This window comes from Dromiciops gliroides, chromosome 4 (genome assembly GCF_019393635.1).
Source record: "Dromiciops gliroides isolate mDroGli1 chromosome 4, mDroGli1.pri, whole genome shotgun sequence".
NCBI classification, from domain to species: domain Eukaryota; kingdom Metazoa; phylum Chordata; class Mammalia; order Microbiotheria; family Microbiotheriidae; genus Dromiciops; species Dromiciops gliroides.
Genome location: NC_057864.1, coordinates 44,691,232 through 44,710,189, shown reverse-complemented (window position 1 = coordinate 44,710,189; position 18,958 = coordinate 44,691,232). Strand labels below are relative to the sequence as shown.

The window sequence follows — 18,958 nt, the reverse complement described above, 5'->3', positions numbered from 1 at the left end:
TCATCACACCTTAGTACTGACAAGGTTCACTACAAGCATTTGTGACCTCACTCCTTCCAAGTGCATTTACCAGCAGAAGGCAATCCTTTCACTCTTCTCTAATCAACTTTATGTTGTTTATGTTGGAATTTCTGCATAAGCAATTGCCAACCTTCTCTCCTCTCTTGAAGTCAGAGGAACCGTGTTTCAAACCTTCCTCCATCATTTCCTGCCTGTGTGAGATTATGCAAGTCATAGAACCCGTCTAGGCATCTAGTGATGCGATTAGACTAGGTGGCCTTCCAGGATGCTATGATCCTGCCCTGACTCTCTTGGTCAGAGACCACATTATGGAGAAAAAAGAAACCACTTGTTGTGGGTTCTCTCCTTTCTGCTACTTATCATCTCAAAAAATCCTTAACATTACACCCCCCCCCAATGCTCTATTCCTTTATTTCAGTCTCTGAAGAAGTGGCTTTTCTTCTCACCAAGAATGAACCCTCCACATTTGTGTGTGTGCCCTCTCTTTGTCTGTTTCTGTGTCTCTGTGTCTCTCTGTGTGTCTCTGTCTATCTGTCTGTCTCTCTTTCTCTTCCACCCCTCAGGGGGAAAATAGCCTACAAATTATCTACAGTCTTTGCCCTGCTTCCTCTCTACTCACTTCCTTCTCAATCCCTTGCAATCTGGCTTCTGAAATGATCACTTTCTCCAAAATTTCCAGTGATCTCTTAACTATCCAATCCTAGGTCCTTTTCTCAGCCTTCATTTAATTTAAATGACTTAACTTATTCTTTTCACTGTGTATCGCGCTCTGGCTTTCGGTCTAGTTAGGAGAATCCAGAGTTTCTGATCGATTTTGTTATCTGAATTCTGTTACACATTTTTTTTGCCATTAATTGGGCAATAGGGCCTTCAGATTTTCTGTTGTATATAACAGGTAGACATCGATTCGGTCTTCCGCTCTCTGTCCACAGGCCTCCAGCAGCTTCCTCAAGCCTCTCCTGCCCTGGTGGTGTCTGGTACCTGTCCTTAGGGGTTTTCCTTGATAGATCCCCCTCTCTTCTTATGGTTCTTACTATGGCAACAGCTGCTGCATCTCTGTCGTGTGCAGGTCGTGGAATGTTCTTGTACCTTTTGTCACATGTTATAGGAGAATGAGTCACTGCAGACGCCAGATTTTTAAATGACTCTGGTCTGGAATAGTTGGTCTGTTATCTGGATTCGTTCTATAAAATGCAAAGAGTACTCTTGAGAAATTTCCCCCTTAGTATGCCGATCTCCTCTGAAAATCATTTGAGTCATGAGTATGATTTTTGCCATCGTTTTCATTATTAGAATTTCTAGAGTTTGTGTTGAGAAGTTTTCAATGACATTAGTTTTCTCAACTTTTCCCTCTTCAGATTTTAACAACGGCTTGATTTCAGCTTTTATTTCATCTAATCTGGGTTTAGGGATGAAGTTCATCTTTAGGACTGCTCTGTGTTGGTTTATAATGTTACTTTGTGAGAGTGCCATTTATAAACAGCCGTATGAAGCCCTCACCAATGACTGGTCTGATCCATTTCCAGTTTTGTTATGATAGAGGACTGGCGTGTACTAAGAGGGTCCAAACCTTCAGTCCACTTTGTGTTCACTTGTGGTGTCCAGCAGGTGGAGTCTTGCTGTTTCTGGTGAGTTCTGGTGTGTCTTTCCCTGTAGTAGGAGAACAGCAAGGGGCACATTCCACTCTTCTCCTGTAGAGCTGATTATGACAATGGTCCTGATAAGGACAAATTTGCAACCCTAAGCTGCCCAGACTATATTTGTGACTTGAGAGCAGGTGCTTCATGCTGTCTGAGGTGCTGCCCAGCCAGTCATTTTGCTGGGAGCTCAGTTCACCAGTGTCGCAGGATTGTGGGCAAACTTTCGTAACTACTGTAGCAGTTTTGGGGTCCACAAGGTCCCTGATGTCCATCACCCTGGCTGTAATTCTCTGCTTTGCCATCCCCACCGTGGGGGATGGGTTAGGCTTTGAGGGTTTGGTGGTGTTATTTTAGTTCATCCAGACCAGGTGATTATGACTAAAGTCAGTTAAGTAATATCTTATTATCCTTTTACTTATCTCCTAATGTGTCCCACTTCCTCTGGTTTCTCTTTCTTTCCAGTCTATCCCTCATAATCTGCTTAAGTGACTTTCCTTAAATATACATCTGAACTTGTCACTCAGCCACTCAGTAAACTACAACGGCCCCCACTGACTCTTGGGATTAAGGACTAACCCCTCTACCTGGCTGGAGGCTGTCGCGGAGCTGTTAGGGCTTCTCACACATCACTCCCCTTCACGCCATTGTCCATCCACACTAGCCTTTTGCTATTCTTCACAGACAACACTATCTTCTGGCTCCCCGGTGAGCTGCTCCCAGTGCCTGTGATGCGTTCTCAGCTCTCCACCTTCTATTTAGAAACCTTACTTTTCTTTAAAATGTCCCTCATGGCTCCCTTCTATATGCCTCTCCTGTTCATCCCTACTGGGCCTGCCTTTCCTCCTCAATCACTGTGTGTTCACTTTTTATTTATTTTGTATATACATGTGCATGTCTCCCCTGAATAGACTGTAAGCTCCTTAAGGGAAGGGACTGTTGAATTTTGTCTCTGTATAGCCAGAGCTTAGTACAGCGATCGGTACATCCTAGGTGCTTCTTGATTGATTGTAAGCTATTTTGTACCCATTTTTGTTCTTTTTTTTCATCTGAAAGATCATTATCTCTAGTAGAGGAAGAGCAGAAGAAAAATAGGAGTTAAGTAGGTTTGCTCTGTTTCCTCCTTCAGTTATCTTTATTCCAAGAATGCTGGGACATGCATCACTTTTTTCATCCACCTCTTTGTGCCAGCCTTCCATTCTCCTTAGTCTTTCAGAAATCCCTGACAATAGCTTAGCAATTGCATCTAAGCTATTCGCATTTTCATCCTGTCCTTTCCAATCCAAAGATTACCAAGTGAAATAATAGGCAATTCTTCTTTCCCTCTGTATTCAATTATCATCATAGCATCTGCCCTAAAGCAGTCCGAACCCTGCTCTGCTCCTAGGCCTTTTCTTAGTAGAGCTCTAAAACCCCTTTTTGTTCTCACTTATTTTCCTTGTTATTGTCCTCAGTGTTCTCAGATTTCATATGCCTGGCACCACTATTACTGCCCTGCCTTGATTTTGTATTTGTTCTGTTACCTTCCACCCTCCATTCAGTTTTTAAAGCTGATGATCCATGGGGCGCCCTGTTGATCTACACCAGTCTCTTTTGTACAGCTGTCCCTTTTCTCCCTCAGTGTAATTTTTTCTCTTTATTGTCTTCAGAATATCATTATTGGGAGCTTTTCTTCCCCTCTAGGTTTACTCCCCTTATGGAATTTTAGTCTATTGAATCTTGCCCATCCTTTCTATAAACTTTCTGTGACCTCTTCCCCCAAATCTAAGACACTTGTCAAAGTAGCACCTACTTTCCATCCCTCTATCCCAAATTCTAAAATGTGGTGGTCATATCTCATGGTTCCCATCATTTTTACTCAACCAGACAGCACTTCTTTGTTGGTAAGACAGTTCCAGAATGGAATTTTCCCTTTTTTTGTTCCTATATGCTTCTGAGAATGAAATTATCATCCTCATGAAAGTCAATAAATTATTAGCTGCTATTCTTTGGTTTAAAAAATTCTTATTTTAAAGTAAGAATTTAAAGTAAACTAAAATGAAGACTTCCAAATACCCAATAGAATATAGAGGATTGTAGAGAAAACTAAAACTTTTATGTATATGATTTTCCTTTAAAATATATAATAAATTTAACATGTTACTTTCAATAATTTCCTGATTGTTTATGATTCTTTCTGGCCTTCCTTCTATTCTTTTCTGGGCATTTAAAAACATTTTTCAATGACCCACTTTTCTTATTTAACTCTTTCTTTTCTCCCTTTCTTTCCTTCCTTCCTTCCCTCACTCTCTTTTTTTTTTAAAATAAAAACATTTTATTATTTTCCAGTTACACGTAGAAATAGTTTTCAACATTTGTTTATATAAGATTTCCAATTTCAAATTTTTCTCCCTCCCCTAGACAGCAGGTAATCTGATATAGGTTATATATACATAATAACATTAAACATACTTCTGCATTAGTCATGTTATAAGAGAAGAATCAGAGCAAAAAGGAAAAACCTCAAAACAGAAAACCAACAGCACCAAAAACAAGAGAAATAGTATGGTCCAATAAACATCCATATTCCACAGTTCCTTTTTCCCCCCTGGATTTAGAGAGCCTTTTCCATCATGAGTTCTTTGGAATTTTCTTCTACCATTGGATTGGTGAGAAGAATCTAGTCTATCACAGTTGATCAACACATAATGTTGATGATACTGTGTATAATGTTCTTCTGGTTCTGCTCATCTCACTCATCATCAGTTCATGCAAGTCCTTCCAGGTTTCTCTGAACTCTTCCTGCTCATCATTTCTTACAGCACAATAGAATTCCATTACATTCATATACCACAACTTGTTCAGCCATTTCCCAGTTGATGGACATCCCCTCAATTTCCAATTCCTTGCCACCACAAAAAGAGCAGCTATAAATATTTTTGTACATGTGGCTCCTTTTCCCTTTTTTATGATCTCTTTGGGGAAAAAACCCAAAAGTGGTATTGCTGGGTTAAAGCGTATGCACAGCTTTATAGCCCTTTGGGCATAATTCCAAATTGCTCTCCAGAATGGTTGGATCAGTTCACAGCTCCACCAACAATACATTAGTGTTCCAATTTTTCCACAGCTTCTCCAACATTTATTATTTTCCTTTTCTGTCATATTAGCCAATCTGATAGGTGTCAGGTGGCACCTCAGAGTTGTTTTAATTTGCATCTCTCTAATCAATAGTGATTTAGAGCATTTTTTCATATGGCAATAGATAGCTTTGATTTCTTCATCAGAAAACTGCCTGTTCATATCCTTTGACCATTTCTCAGTTGGAGTCTCTTTCTTTCTTTCATTCATTTCATTTCTAGCTCTTCACTTCTCCTTGTTCCCATCAAATTGAAAAAGAAAGAAATGAGAACAAGTTGACAGTAGTCATCTCACTTGACATGTTCTCTGCATCACCTGTATATGTACCCCAAAAGGACAGCAGAATTCTTTGTATTGACAAATACAACATTGTTCCACTTATATAACACTCAAATTTTTGGCAATCTTTACCCCCTAAAACAAACCTGTAAACTCAGAGTTAGGAAAAAAGTTGAAAGATAGCAAGATTTGACATAAAATTAAGACTATTGACTTAAAATGCTTGTTTTCTTGGTTTCTTCTGGAAGTCTTTAGTTCTTCCCTAATTTCAATGCATAGCAAATTAGAATCAGAAAAGTAGGGGTATATCTGAGAGAAGGCAGGTAGCCTGTTGACAGTAATGGAAATGATAGAAAAATCCACAGAAAGGGCAATCTAAGCCATCTACATTTTAATAGTCTCTTTGATTTCCTGTGATATAGAAGGTCATACTCTTATGATATAGCATAATATAATAATTTTCCTAATGATGACTAGAGCATGAAGAAGAGGTTAAATTGTGTTCAATATGCCAATAATATACCATAATATTTCCATGCCAAAAGCATGGAAATGTGTAACATGTTTGAGGAAGATTCCATCAAAACCAAAAAAAGAATTAACAACAGCAATAATAAAAATAAGCCTTATTTATCTGGAAAATGCACTTATCTGAAACATCATGGTGTTGAACAGTTTTAGTTAAATGAGGTATGTTTATCAGGGATCATAATGGTATAGCTGGATAATACACAAGATTGGCACTTAAGAGCTGTGGATTCTATTTTAACCTTTACTGCAAAACCTACATGACTTTGAAAAGACCATTTTAACTTTTCTGTTCCAGTTTTCCTTTCTTCTTCGTTACTACAAAGGGGTATTTTAGTTGTAAAGAAGATATTCAGTTCAATCTTGACCTTGTTTGAAAGCAAAGAAATATAAATTCTTTTCTAGTCCACTCTACTCCTAAATGTTCTCCTTCCTTTAGGCACAGGAGGTAGAATTCAAGGCAGGTATATCCCTCATTTTGGTGCACATGTATGGTGGAGTAATTCATGGTGCATGACACTCACCCTGCCAGGGAGTAGAAGGCCAGGGGAATGAATTCAAATGGTTTTCTCTTACCACATAAATTCTTCTAAGAAGGAAGATGTTTTTAATAGTACCCTTACTTAAACTGTCAATTAGTAAATTGGTGGAACTGAAGGAGGTTCAGGGGGAAGCAAAGACAGGCAGCACAGTTTTAGAACCTGCTGAGTTGATTTGTTATGTGCTTAAAAATTACAACCTGTATGAAATAGAGATTCATGGTTTTGTTATATATTCCTTTTTTATTCTTTATATGTGTAAGTTATCATGTGTGGTAACGTTTGTCAAGCTCATAGGAAAAAAAGTCAATGCATAATGCAGTTAATACACAGTGTCTGGCGAGGCAACTTATTTTGGAGGATGTTTGCAGAAACTGGGACAGTTTTTAGTATATTTGCAACAGTGATTTATTTTGCATTCATTATAATAGCAAATGTCACACCTTTCAAAGATTCCTTGATTCTGTAATTTTGAAGTAATGTAGTTGGTTTTAATATATTTGCTTTGCGTAAGAGGGAAATAATCCAAGAGAAGAAATTCATTCATTTTAAGTGTTGATAGCCAGTCTTCCCACCCCTGACAGCACTTTTGGATCTGGTCATTGAGGGCAAGAAAATGGTTAGAAGCAGGTTCTTGGGGGTGCACATGCAACACAGGCTGTGGCATCGGGCTGTTTTGTCTCCTCTTTGATGCTTTACATGTATCAGCACGCTGTGAGGTCACCCTCCTACCTCAGAACAAACTGTTTTAATACCATCACAAAGAGGCTAATGACTGTCACACAACTAACTGTGTATGTGAAACATATTTCCCTTTAAAGTACACTCTCTGAAAGCCAAATGGATCACAAGTGTTCTGGAATGTTGTCTGTACTGCCTATACCCGATGTATAGGCCTGTACCATAGCTACTTAACATGACTGAAGCTGGGCAATAATACAGACATTTTGCATCTGAGTAACAACTTGGGTAATTTGTTAATGAGTAATTTTTTCTCTTGACAAATATTTCACAAAGGACCCCTGCTGTGCATTTTGTTTGGTTACAGTCAGGTGATGAAGATTATGAGAAGCCCCCAGGTCCTTCTGCTCCTCCTTCATTACCACTCCTTGCTTTCGCTCCAGGAATACTTGAATCCTCTGTGTTACAAAATGAGAGTAAGTAATGTGAGATTCCATCATGTGGGTGACTAATTCTAAGAAATGAAGCTCAAAGAAATGACCTTTTAATATTCTATTCATATTATAAACCATTATTAGTCTATAATGTTGCTACATTAAAAATAGATGCTAAAATCTAATTTTCCTTAAAGTCTGATATTTTCCACCCCAAGATTTATTAAAGTAACTAACTCATTTTAAAAATGTAAGCAAGGCCACTTGCCATCAAGACACAGTGTCTCAATTTGTGATTGCCTTTGTAGTTGCATATATGCATTTTAAAGAAGAGAATTAGAATGTACTTTCAGTATGTGTGCTTAATGCTATGAATGCAAATGTATTCATCTGGAAGGTTCTCAGCTTCCCTTGGTGTATTATTTTTCATATATCATGTTCAGAACCTGAGATGGAACATTTGCCATGGAGGTAAATATGGTACAGTCACAAAGAAAATACCTGTCAAGGTGTGGTTTGTTTTTCTAATGGTGAAGATTTTGCCCTCCTTTAGCTTCTAGAGATTGATGAATGTGGTTTATGTTTCCTTAGGATTCAAGATTATGCAACAAATGAAGCAAGTAAAGGAAGAAAGATGTCATTTGGAAGAGACAAGAGAAGAACTGATGAAAAAAGTTAAAACTTTATTTGAACAAAGCAAACTGAAAAGATACCGTGGTATAGCTTATTAGATACCTTATAACTATATAAACAAAATATTTAAGGCTTGCACTGTTAAAATAAATATAAATTATAATTAGTGTTTCATTGTTTTTAGTATTAGAACATTTGGTACAAGATTAAAATAGTTGCACCTAGTGAAGTTTAGAAGTACTCCCCTGACCCCATCACCTCTTCTACTGGGGTCTAAGATAAAACATGATATTCATATTTTGCCATGTCATTCTCTCAGTAGCCTTCCAAGAGATAATACAGACTCAAAGTAAAATAACGTTACATAGTAATGGTTTATGAATCCAGATTCAAACCACAAGCTAGTGATAAATGTTAAATGAAATCTTTCATCTTATTTTTAAAAGTATGAGAAATATGTTATATGGGAATATTGTAATTGTCATCAGGAAGTGATATGTGAAAATCTAATGCCCTCAAAATAGAATTTTCCCTAAGAAGTCAGTGTACCACTTTTGGAATCAATGGTCTTGTTTCTCTAGTGGACAAAGCAGTCAGCAAAGGCCTTTTCAATGTGACCTTGGGCAAGAAGGTGTCTAATCTTATGCCCCAGGGATCTGTTCTTGATCTCTGCCATCTGACATGTTTATCAGTGATTTAGACACAGGTGCACAGACAGCGTCCGTGCCAGAGGTGGAAACAATGCCCATCAGTGAGTGCACTAACAGCCTGGAAGACAGAATCAGAATCCAAAAATCACTTGACAGGCTAGATCACTGAGCAGAATCTCAGAATGTGAGATGTAACATCTCCTATTTGGGCTCAAAGAAACCAACTTTACAGGTAGAAGATGAGGTAATCATGGTTGTTAAAAAAAGATCTGGGTGTTTTAGTGAGCTGTAAGCTCACTATGATCAACAGTGGGGTATCGAAGCCCTTAAAGAGAATCCAATGTTTGGCTGAATTGAGAGGTATAGCTTTCAAGAATAGGGAGGTCACCCCTGTGCTCTGTCCTGGTCAGGCCACACCTGAACTTTATTGAGTTCTGGACACCATGGTATATAAAGGACATTGATAAGTTGGAGAATATTCAGAGAAGGACAATTAGAATGGCATCAAGTTCATCCTACATAAGGATGGGATGGAAGAACTGGGAGAAGAGACATGGCAGCTGTTTTTGAGTATTTGAAGGGCTGTACTATGAAAGAGGGATCAGAAATACACCACGTACTCCCCTGGGGTGGGTGTAGGAGCAATGGGTAGAATGTCTAAGATTAGGCTAGAGTGCCTAAACACTAGAACCATCCCAAAGTGAACTGGGCCGTCTTATGAAGTGGGAGGTTTTCCTAACCCCCATAGCACCCGTAATCTTCAAGGAAATGTGAGATGACCTCTTATCAAGTATTCTTTTTGAGTGGGGACTCTTTTAAAGCTAGGGATTGGATGAGTTGGCTGCTGGGATCCTTTCCAAATCTGAAATTCTCTGAAAATTCCTCTTTGAAATAAAGCTACTATATATATACATATATGCATGGATATATATACACACATGCATGGATATATATACACACACATATGTGTATGTAATAACACATACACATATATGTGTGTATGTATATATATATATATATATATGTAGCTAATATTGATATAGCTCTTACTATTTGTCAGACACTATGCTGAATGCTTTGCAATTATTATGTCATTTGAGCCTGCCAGCAATCCTGGGAGGTCGGTGATATTATTATTCATATTTTATAGTTGAGGGAACTCAAGGAAACAAAGGTTAAGTGACTTCCCTAGGGTCACACAGCTAATAAGTGTCTGAGGCTGAATTTTGAACTCATATCTTCCTGATTCCAAGCCCAGTGTTCTATCCACTGTGCCACCAGCTGCATGTAACTGGAAATGAGTCTAGACTAGAATCTAGACACCAATACAATGTAAGTTCCCTGAGGCCAGGGATTGTAAATGTTTTCTTTATAGCCCCAGTGTATATCACTGTCCCCTTGTACATAGTATCCACTAACAAAAATATTGAATTTTATTTATAGCCTTGCTTTGCCACGTTTGTCAGTTTTACACCATTGGGCAAGTAATTTGCCTCACTTATAAAATGAAGAGTATAATAGATAATCTCTAAGGCCCTTTCTGGTTCTAGGTTTCTATAAATCTGTTTCATTCTACTATATTATGAAGACAAGGCTATTCAATAAATATCAACCTTAAACTGAGGTTTCCATTCAGGTTAGGAAGGTGCAATGTATTTTTTTAGAATTTTTATTTTCATGTAGAAATTTAATAGTTTTGTTTGTCACTAAAAGGTCTTGTGAAAAGAACATAGAACTACTTGTTGACTTTTATTATGAACATAATCATCTACAAACAGAAACATTCAAATACACATACAAGAGGTGGTGAGGGAAGGATTGGCATGAAGTTTTAAACATCTGCTCTCTACAGGTTTTTTAAAAAGTATATTAAATTTAACAACGTAGTAAAAATTGCCTTGTTTCTTCTCTTTTAAATTTTTTAAATTTTTTAAATTCTCTTTTTTCTCATAGTTTCCCTCTGCCTCACATCCTTTACCCCAATATAGTCTACCCACCCTTGTAACAAATACAAACAAAACATATTATCACATTCCCCATATCTGAAAACATAGGACTTATTTTGTGTCTCTAATACATCCTTTTAGTTCTTGCTGGTAAGTGAGAGCCATACTTTACCCCAAATTTTCTGAAGCCATAATTGGTCACTACGTTGATCAGAGCTCTGAAGTCTTTCAAGTTGTTTTCCAGTACATTATTGTAGTCACTCTATCAGTTGTTCTCCTGGTCCTGCTAAACTTAAATCTGCATCAGTTCACACAAGTCTTCCCAAATTTCTCTGGATTTTCACATTCATCATTTCTTATAGCACAATAATGTTGTATCGTTTTCACTTCTCATTATTTGTTCAGGCAGTCCTACTGATGGACATTCACTTTGTTTCTAATATTTTTCTATCACAAAAAGTGCAGCTTTAAATGTTTTTGTACATATAGACCCTTTGCCTTTGTCTTTGACCTTTTGGGAGTATAGCCCTTCTGGGGGGTATTGCTGGTTTAAAGGGTGTGATGCAGTTAGTGAATCTTCAGATAGAATTACAAATTGTTTTTCCAAAACTGTTTGAACAAATCACAGCTCAACCCACAGTACATTCGTATGACTGTCATCTCAAAGCCCTTCCAAAATTTGACATTTTTACCTTTTGTCTTTTTTTTACCAATCTGATGGGTTTAAGGAGAAATCTGAGAGTTTTCTTTGTTCTAATTAATAACTTGGAGATATTTTTCCTATTGTTCCTTTTTTGTGGAAAGCTTGCATTTCTTCTTTTGTAAACTGCCTGTTAATATCTTTTCACCATTTATTATTTGGGGAATGGATTTTGTCAGAAATACCTGCCGTTTGATTTTTTCCAGTTAACTACCCTTTTAATTCTAGTTATATTATGTTCCCACAAAAGCTTTTCAGTTTTACGTAATGAAAATTGTCCACTTTATTTGCTTTGTTTACCACCATCCCATGTTTAATTAAGAATGTTTCCTTTAATCACAGATTTGAAACTTAGCTTCTTTCTTTCTTTTTCTTTCTTTCTTCCTTCCTTCCTTCCTTCCTTCCTTCCTTCCTTCCTTCCTTCCTTCCTTCCTTTCTTTCTTTCTTTCTTTCTTTCTTTCTTTCTTTCTTTCTTTCTTTCTTTCTTTCTTTCTTTCTTTCTTTCTTTCTCTCTCCTCTCTGCATATAAATATGTATGCATATGTACATATATATAATATATAAAATGACAGCTTCTAGTATATACAGTATATAAAATGATATGACCTTTTTGGTCCATTTGGGGATTATTGTAGTAGATGGTAGAAGATGTTACTCTAAACCTATTTTCTAGTAAACTGCTTTATGTAATTCAATTCACAGAACATTTGAGATCTGGTTCTAAATTCCCAAATAGTTATGTGACTTTAAACATGTTTTGTTTTATAACATTCTTCCCTTCTGTAAAATGTGGATAATACATCTCCTTCTTGCAATCTCACAAAGGTTCTAAAAAAGTGAAATTATATTTTAAAATGGAGGAGGTGGTAAAGTACGTAGGGTCTAGGACTGATTTCTTTGAAACTTTTGATGTGGAAATTCTCTCCTCTGGGGTTGACTGGCAACTTTTCTGTACCTTGTTGTCGTTTAAAGCTGCCTGGGTCCCTGAGAGAGGTTAAGAGACTTGCCCATGATCACAGAGGAAAGAGTTGAACCCATGGCTTGCTGACTCCAAAGTCAACTCTCTATTTATTGCAATACCCTATCTCTCAAAAATTTAAGAAAAAAGTTTTTGTCAAAGACTTACAGTAGATTGTAGTAAGATACTTGCTCCTATGTATCTAGAAGTTTATCCAAGTCCCAGGAGCACAAATTATGTATGTAAGGATCAGCAACAGTATTTGTTTAAGTTCTTATCATATGCTGAAATGGCTATTCCTTAACAAATAGTCCTTTAAGTATAATACCACATAAAGCACTATTACTGGGATCCAACTTATTAAGTCTTGGTGAGAAAGTAAATAGAAGACAAACAGGGAAAAAAAAAATAATACAACACCATCTTGGAAATATGAATATCCATCCACTTCAACAGTGTTTATACCATGATAAAATGGAACCCCCAAAATACTCATCATAGAGGTTTTTACTTTTAACATTCCTCTTAGATAAACCATAGTGCCAAATCAGTTAACTTCACAAAAATAGGCCATTAACAATGTCAAAGGAAAAAAGATCCAGCCTCCAAAAAGATAATCCAGTAACAGACACAGCCAGTCAACTGTGATGAATTCTAATGAACCCCTCTGCCCAGGAATGGGTAATATCTTTTACTTTCATGGGATAAGATAGATAGATAATGCCATCAAACTAACTTATGAAAAAATCAGTATTAAAAAACTTACAATATAATGACCATTTTTAGTATTTGCTATTGGTGATAGCAAATTTTGAGAAAGGACTGTATGACATAGGTAAATGAGCATAGGATTCAGTCAGAAGTCTCAGGTTCTGGTCCTAATTTTGTTACTGTGTGAGCATGGGCAAAAAACTTAAGCTTTATGTACCTCAGTTTCCTCATCTGTAACAAGAAGTGGATCAATTATTCTAATTATAAATAAGCTCCTTTATTAAACTGTTAAGCTCTAAAAGTATGTGATTCTGTGATAAATTAAATACCAATTTTGCTTTTATTCATAGCCCAGGAAGCTTGGAAGAAAAAATATTTTGAAACCAAGAAAATCACAGCTTCATTGGAGGAAGTTTTAACTAAACTTCAAGAAGATTTAGAACTTTATTATAAAAAATTGCTCATGCAGCTAGAAGCTAGGGAAATCAAAATGCGGCCAAAGAATCTGGCCAACATGGAAGATTCAAAGGTACAATATTTTATGCCCCTTTGGTAATTTTTCTATTTCAGATGTGTGTTTTTTAAGAGTATGTCCATTAGAACTGCTAATATTCCTGCTTGGGGACATGTTTGTGATCTGATAACACCACATTTTAATTGATTTTTGAATGTTTCTTTTCACTTAGCTCAACCCATAGTTCCACTAAATGGAATTTTTGACTCTTAGTAGATTGGAGGTTGTGGTCTGATGCCTTTATCCCCTTTCATAATGATTATTGACAACAGCAGGAGTAAACATTCTTAGCAAGGCTCTTCCTCATGAATGTGTTTCTTTTACACCTATTCCAAGGATTAAATGAATTGTTTAATAAATATTTGCTGAATCAAAATTAACTTCTTCCCAGTAAGCCAAGGATAGATCTTAGTTTGTGTTCCTTATAAATGATTTCTTACTTTACTCCACTGGGTTGTTGTTAGTCAGCCAAAAGAACTTATTAAGCACCACCTGTGTGCCAGATGGGAGGGAAACACTTTGCAAACTTTAAATTGTTATACAATGTGATTTATTAATTTATTCCACTAACCATAACATTGCCTCATGAGAAACAGACTTGTTCTCCTTGACCTACAGGGAAAGAACTAGAAGCAATGAATGAAGAGTACAAAGAGCAAATTTTAGGATTGGTGTCATGAAAAAACTTCCTAATGCTTTGAGCTATCAGAGTGGGATGGGCAGCCGGGGGAGATAGGAATGAATTACACAGACTATTACTTGTGATTTGGCTGTCATCGGATAGCCACAGCACAAACTCCATTGTACCTCGGTGCTCTCTGAGGAGTCATTAGGCCTCTGGTCAACCAGGTTGGGGTCCTTAAAAAAAGTCCTACCACCTACTTTGTGTACTCATTTCTTTAGTCTTTCCCATTGCTTCTATATATCCATTGCCAGATTTGCCATTCAGAACCATTATGCAGGCTTCACAGATGCCTAACAGAGTTGTACATCCTCAGACTTGCCATGTATTCCCACTTCTGTCTGAACAAGGATATCATCTGCTATGTATATAAAAACTGATTGTTGAGATCAAGAGAAGGGGACCTATCCTCCCAAAGTGCCTATCCACTTTGAAAAAGGGACACAAACCAAGATCCAGCCTTGACTCGGAAGGAAGGAATTCATTTCAATTCAACAAACACTTGTTATGCACTTACTATATGTAGAGAGCTATGCTCAACGCCGGGGGGAAGATACATAACTAGTGTGTGTTCTTGTGGAGTATTATAGTCTAGCATGAGGATTAATACATGTATTAATAACATAATAATCCACGATATATTTATTAAAAGGGCATAAAAAAGTAGTACTGAAATGTAAGGAGAAAAAGATTGTTGTGTAACAGGGAGGCTCAGGGAGGGTTTCATGGGGGAGGTGGCATTTGAGTTGGGTTTTAAAAGATATATACAAATTCAACTGTCTAGGAGGAACAGGACATTTCGGGCACAGGAATAGTATGGTCAAAAGCCTATGGGTGGGAAAATCCATGGAAGAGTCGGCAGACAGGAAGCAGCGCGGTTTGACTGGTGTCTGATGTGATGAAGAGGAGTGTTATGAGGTAGGATGGGAAAGATTAGGAAATGTCGGAGCATACAGGACCTTGAGCGCCAGATGAAGGAGTTTGAATTTTACGTGGTAGATATTAGAGAACCGGTGACGAGTTTTCAGTACGAGTAGCATGATCAGAGCCATCCATAAGGGTGATTAGTCTAGTACAGGACAAAGGACAGATTAGAGGGGGAAAGGGTAGAAATGGAAACTTTATCAGGAGTAGTTATTATCAGAGAACTCCAGATGTTTGATAATGAGGACCTGTACTTGAGAATGGCAGTGAGAAGAGCAAAGAGGAGATAGATATCGGAGATAATTTGGAGACATAGTCCGCCAGACTTGACAATTGGAGAAGTGAGGGAGAAGAAAGTCAAAGCTAACACCAGGGTTTTCAATATTGGATAGCATGGGATGCAAAAGTATTTTGAAGAATAGTGGAGGGAAGTTGAAGTCAGCCAGTCAATAAGCATTCATTAAGTACCCGCTCTGTGCCACGTACTGGAAATACAAAGAAAAGACAGAAGACACTCCCTGCTGTGAGGGTTCCCAGTCTAGAGGAAATAACATGAAAACAAGTACATGCAAACAAAGTAGATACAAGATACAATGGAGATAATCAACAGAGGGAAGAGACTAATCTTAAGGGAGATGGAGAAAGGCTTGTCATAGAAGATGGGATTTTAGCTGAGACTTAAAGGAAGGCAGGAGATAGACCTGAGAAGGGAGAGAATTCCTGCCAATATGAACCTCAGGCCAGTGATGACAATTGGAAAAATCAGATTGATTCCATTTTGTTACTGATTTCGTTCTGTATCACTGGCGACTTGTTTGTAACTGCCTAAGTTACATTTCACTTGTCTCAGAGTTAAGTTTGGAAATTCCGCTTTCCTGTCAGTCACTCCTTATCTGAGTTAAGTTAAAAAGTCCAGTTCTCCTGCTAATCACTCTTGTAGTCTTGCCACAAGAAGATCTGTTATCCTTGAAGCATGCAGGTGGACTCCAGGCAGTCTGGTCTGTTATCCAAGGTAGTCTGGCCACTACTCAAAAATGGACATTTCCTAGAGACAGGGGGTGTTGCTAGGCCCTCATCCCCAATTTCCAGCCAGTCATATTCCTCATGCCTATGATGCTATAAGCTTTATAAACAATCATACTATTTTCCCCATCTGTGATGCTGCCTTCTATTCTGGATGCTCCTCCTTTTGTCTATAAGAGAGCTGTCCCCCTCATTCAGGGTGTTAGCTTTTCTGAGGGGGCTGAGACCCTGTTTATTAGCAAATTTATGCTTTGTCCATAAATTATGTTCAGAACTCTGTGCTTCAGTTTACCCCAATTTCAATCCTAACAGTGAAGGAGGCTCAGTTCTCTATTTTAAGCATGGGGGTGGGTGGGACACAATTAGAACGTGAAAGAACTTCAACGAAGGTGGTCATAAAAGAATACTTGGCTGCCCTGGATAATTCAAGTCAGCTGGCCCAGATGAACTCTTATCAATGACATTCAAAAAGATCATAGATAATTAGAGAGGACGGAAAAGAAGGAAATATTGTCTTGATCTTTAACAGGGGGTAGAACATGGAGTTTGCAAATTATAGGCCAGTAAGTTTGACTTGGATTCCTGGCAAAATTCTAGAAATTCTTAGTCAAGAGATGATTAGTCAACAACTAGAAAAAGGATCAGTGGCACCTCAAGGCGAGCATGGCTTCATCAAGAAATGTCGTGACTGACTAACCCGATTGAGAAGAATGTAAAAATACAGTTTAGACAATCACTTGATAAAGGGATCTCATGGTATTCTTGCAGAAGAAGAAGAGGGGTGGGCTGGACAACAGTACAATTAGATGGACTTGTTGCAGGAGCTCAGTTCTTCCAGTGGTGTGTGAATTCACTGGTCATTGGGCAAAGATCTCTCCTTTAGAGGACCAACTTTTACATTCATGTTTATATGTGGTTTTGAAGATGATGTGATTCTTAACACTCTTCTGCCCCTCTCCCCACCCCTTTCTATTGTTATGCCATTAACACTGCAGCAGGAGAAAGAAGGTACACAGGGTAAGGGGTCTTTTTTCGTTTTTATTTGTTTCGTGGGCTGCCATTCCTAAAAAATTCATCCCTAGTTCCCAGCATAGTGGTGATGATAAGGTATTATATTATACCATATACTATTATAGCTGTCAAGAATCCACGGTCCCTTCAGTGCCACAGTGAAACACTGGAGTATAGTTTGGTGGAGAGCATAAATATTGTTTTCTACTGTATATATCACATATCATTTTTCCTTTCAAAGAGATCTCATTTTAGGGAACAGCCTATATTTGGACTGACATGGAATAGGTAGGTCAATGGGAAAATAAGATTCTACATGTGAAATTTAGTTTTATTGAAACAGAATCACAGATTCTTGGAAGCTCCTTAGTCCAGTCTACACGGGGTTTCCTTTCAAAACTTCCTGTTTGTGAATGTTTCTGCTTACATGTTGTTGCCCTATGGTGTAGTAGAAGATAGATGTCATTGGACACAGAATCTATCCCATCGGACCTTCCTCTGACTTGGTGTGTTGATTCTAGTGGTCACACCTATTAAGGACCACAGGTTGTCCTCCTTTAAGGTGATGGTTCCAGGCCTCACAGATGGCTCCTTCTCTTTGGTTCTGAATTTGTGCTGTGACACAGGTGCCTCTGGGGCATGACCTCATCCCCTTATGCCTTGCCTTTTGTAATAGCCTCAGAGCTGCCTAAGGGAGTTTCTGAATAGTCAGGCTGACCATGGCCCCTATTCGGTAAACTCTGGTGTCTCTTTTACCTCTAAGATCAAATAGGGGGAAAAAAGCTTGGCTTTTTAAGCCTTTCTTTATAACCTTGACCCTTCCTACCTTTACAATCCTCATCTACCCTCATCCCATTGGTGTGCTCTATTGTCTGGTGACACTGGCCTCTTTGCTGTTCCTTAAAAACAACCTTACATCTCCTGATTCCTCTTCAATGGCTGTTCCACATACCTGGAACTATCTCCTTCTTCTCCAGGCAGCTGGTGGCCTTGGGCCTGGAATCAGGAATTCCTGAGCTCACATCAGACCCCAGGCCCTAGCAGGGTAACCCTTGGCAGCTCACTGAGTCTTGCTTTGCCTCAGTTTCCTCAACTGTATAATGGGAGTAATCATACCATCTCTCTTGCAGGGGTGTCTTGAGGATCAATGAGATGTGTATAAAGTGCTTGGCACACAGTAGGCACTAGATAAGCACTTATTCCCTACCTTTCCCTTTCCTTTCTCTATGTCCTCACCTCCCCAAATTCCTTCGAGTCTCAGCTGAAATCTCACCTTCTGCAAGAGTCCTTTTCTAGCCTTCCTTAGTGGTAGTGCCTTCCCTTTGGGATGACTAACAGTTTACCCCGCATAGATCTTGTTTGCATGTTGTCTTTCCCATTGGAGAGTGAGCTTCTTAAGGGAAGAGAGTGTGTCATTGCCTTTCTTTGCAAGTCCAGGGCTTAGTACCATTCCTGGCATAAGCTCTTAATAAATACTTGTTGACTCAAAGTGAGCTCTGTTGCTGAAAGGTGGTGAGTGAAGGCAATAAGGTGATAAAGGACCACAGACTTCCCCAGTTGAGGATATTCCCAAGGGTCACAGTGTACCTGCATGTTAGAGGCAAAGAGGGCTGCCATAGTAAACTATTACCACCATTTCTGAAAGCCCTTCTCTTTGTTGGGTGACCCCTGAAGGTGACCCACCAAGCTGGATACCACAGAGAGCGGCTACATATATGTATAGGGAAATGGAGAGAAGACAAGAGATAAAACCCAAGAAAGGAGCCAGAACAACCATCCTTGGCATCAGATATGTATAGAGCAATACCCTAAGGACAGCCAGCCAGCAAAGGGAATTGGAGATCCAAAGCAAGGAAGAGGATTTGATCTCACTGGTCTGACTGAGACCTGGGGGGATAAGCCCCAGGACTAGAATATGGCTCTTGAAGGCGAGACTTGAGTCCACAGGAGCAGAGTAAGGAAGGGCAGGA

General features: G+C 38.4%; 1 protein-coding gene across 1 annotated transcript in view; it reads left to right on the top strand.

The window, feature by feature from the left end:
* SPATA1 (spermatogenesis associated 1) overlaps window positions 1-18,958 on the top strand; it is a 78,025-nt gene that overhangs the window by 50,379 nt on the left and 8,688 nt on the right. Inside the window, 4 exon segments of the mRNA XM_043962584.1 lie at window positions 7,170-7,278; window positions 7,680-7,745; window positions 7,828-7,953; window positions 13,185-13,363. Of these exon segments, the coding sequence (XP_043818519.1) occupies window positions 7,170-7,278; window positions 7,680-7,745; window positions 7,828-7,953; window positions 13,185-13,363 (480 nt within the window).